Raw genomic sequence first — 1,116 nt, 5'->3', positions numbered from 1 at the left:
GGGCGAAAGCGAGCCCGACACGCGTCAGCTTGACGGGTCCGGCATCGCCCGCCGACGGCGTCTCACCCGGCAGAGCGCGACGCGCGGGATGCAGGGAGCCGGCGGGGGAGCGTGCCCGGAGCCGGGCCCGGGGTGGAAATCTGGGTCAGCGCTCGCCCGCGCAACCCCGGGCGCCTTACGTAAAGGAGCTTTGGGAGGCTTGAGCGGCGGTATTTCCGGACGTGGCTGCGTCTTTAGGTGACCCTGAGCAGCCCCCCTCCTAGCAGGATGGCGCCGTTGTTGTTGTTGTTTTTTAATAAAGTCCCTGCAAAGCGCTAACTCGCCGCTGTGAACGCGAGCCCTTTCTCCTGCATTTCCCCCTCRTCCCTGGGGAATTGCGCAGGCTCGGAGTGTTTGCGGGAATGGCCTGGGAGYGTTTCTAAGCGGCACCGGCGCTGCCATCGAGGCTTGCTCGCTCTTCGCTGCAAAACTCGGGGCTGGGGCTGGAAGAGGGGCCCCGTCCGTGCCGCGTCTGAACGGCTACGAGCTGGGGCGGGGGCTGCRCTCATGGGTTTCTTTCCACCTTGGAGGACCTGGCTGGCCTGGCGACCCCGGCTCCGCACGCTCCTGCTGGACCTCGTCCTCATCTACGTGTCTGTGCCCTTCCTCATCCGCCTCTTCCCCATGCTGCTCACCAAGTTCGTCTTCCTCAACTTCCGTGAGTGTCCCAGCGCCGCGGGAAAGCTTGGCGCTCCGGGGCGGGGACACGAGCCTTTGGGATCCCGTCGGCTCCTCTCCGGAGCCGGGAGGCRGCCCGGGCAGGTAGCAGGGCAAAGCCCGCGAATATCCGGGGAGCAATGGGAATGCACAGGCAACGCAGACCGCGGCAACCGCGCTCGGGCCTCCGCTCGCGGGGGAGGCGAGGAAGGCTCCACGCCGCGTGGCGCCCCGGTTTCGCAAGCGGCAGCGAGGCGGTGCGCGCTGCCAAGGGCGCTCGGCGCGCCGAGCCGCGGCTCGCCTGGGCGGGCAGGGAGGAGCTGCGGGGCGGCCGAGAAGCAGGCCGGAGGTGCTTCCGAAGGATGCCGGCCCCCGGAGGGCGGCGGGGGGCTCCCGGGATCCGGCTCACGGCTGCGCCTT

The 1,116-nt window shown here is 69.3% G+C and overlaps 1 protein-coding gene across 1 annotated transcript in view; it reads left to right on the top strand.

Moving 5' to 3' along the window:
- Positions 1–531: 531 nt before the first annotated feature.
- The window catches only part of ABHD12B (abhydrolase domain containing 12B), a 2,961-nt gene continuing 2,376 nt past the window's right edge, over positions 532–1,116 (top strand). The window contains exon 1 of the mRNA XM_085314986.1: positions 532–703. Coding sequence (XP_085171112.1) covers positions 547–703 — 157 coding nt within the window. The 5' untranslated portion in view covers positions 532–546. The remainder of the gene's footprint in view (positions 704–1,116) is intronic.

Source organism: Rhea americana, unplaced genomic scaffold (genome assembly GCF_003343005.1).
Source record: "Rhea americana isolate MKP2758 unplaced genomic scaffold, rheAme1 scaffold_42, whole genome shotgun sequence".
Classification (NCBI taxonomy): Eukaryota; Metazoa; Chordata; class Aves; order Rheiformes; family Rheidae; genus Rhea; species Rhea americana.
This window is presented reverse-complemented; position numbering and strand designations above follow the sequence as displayed.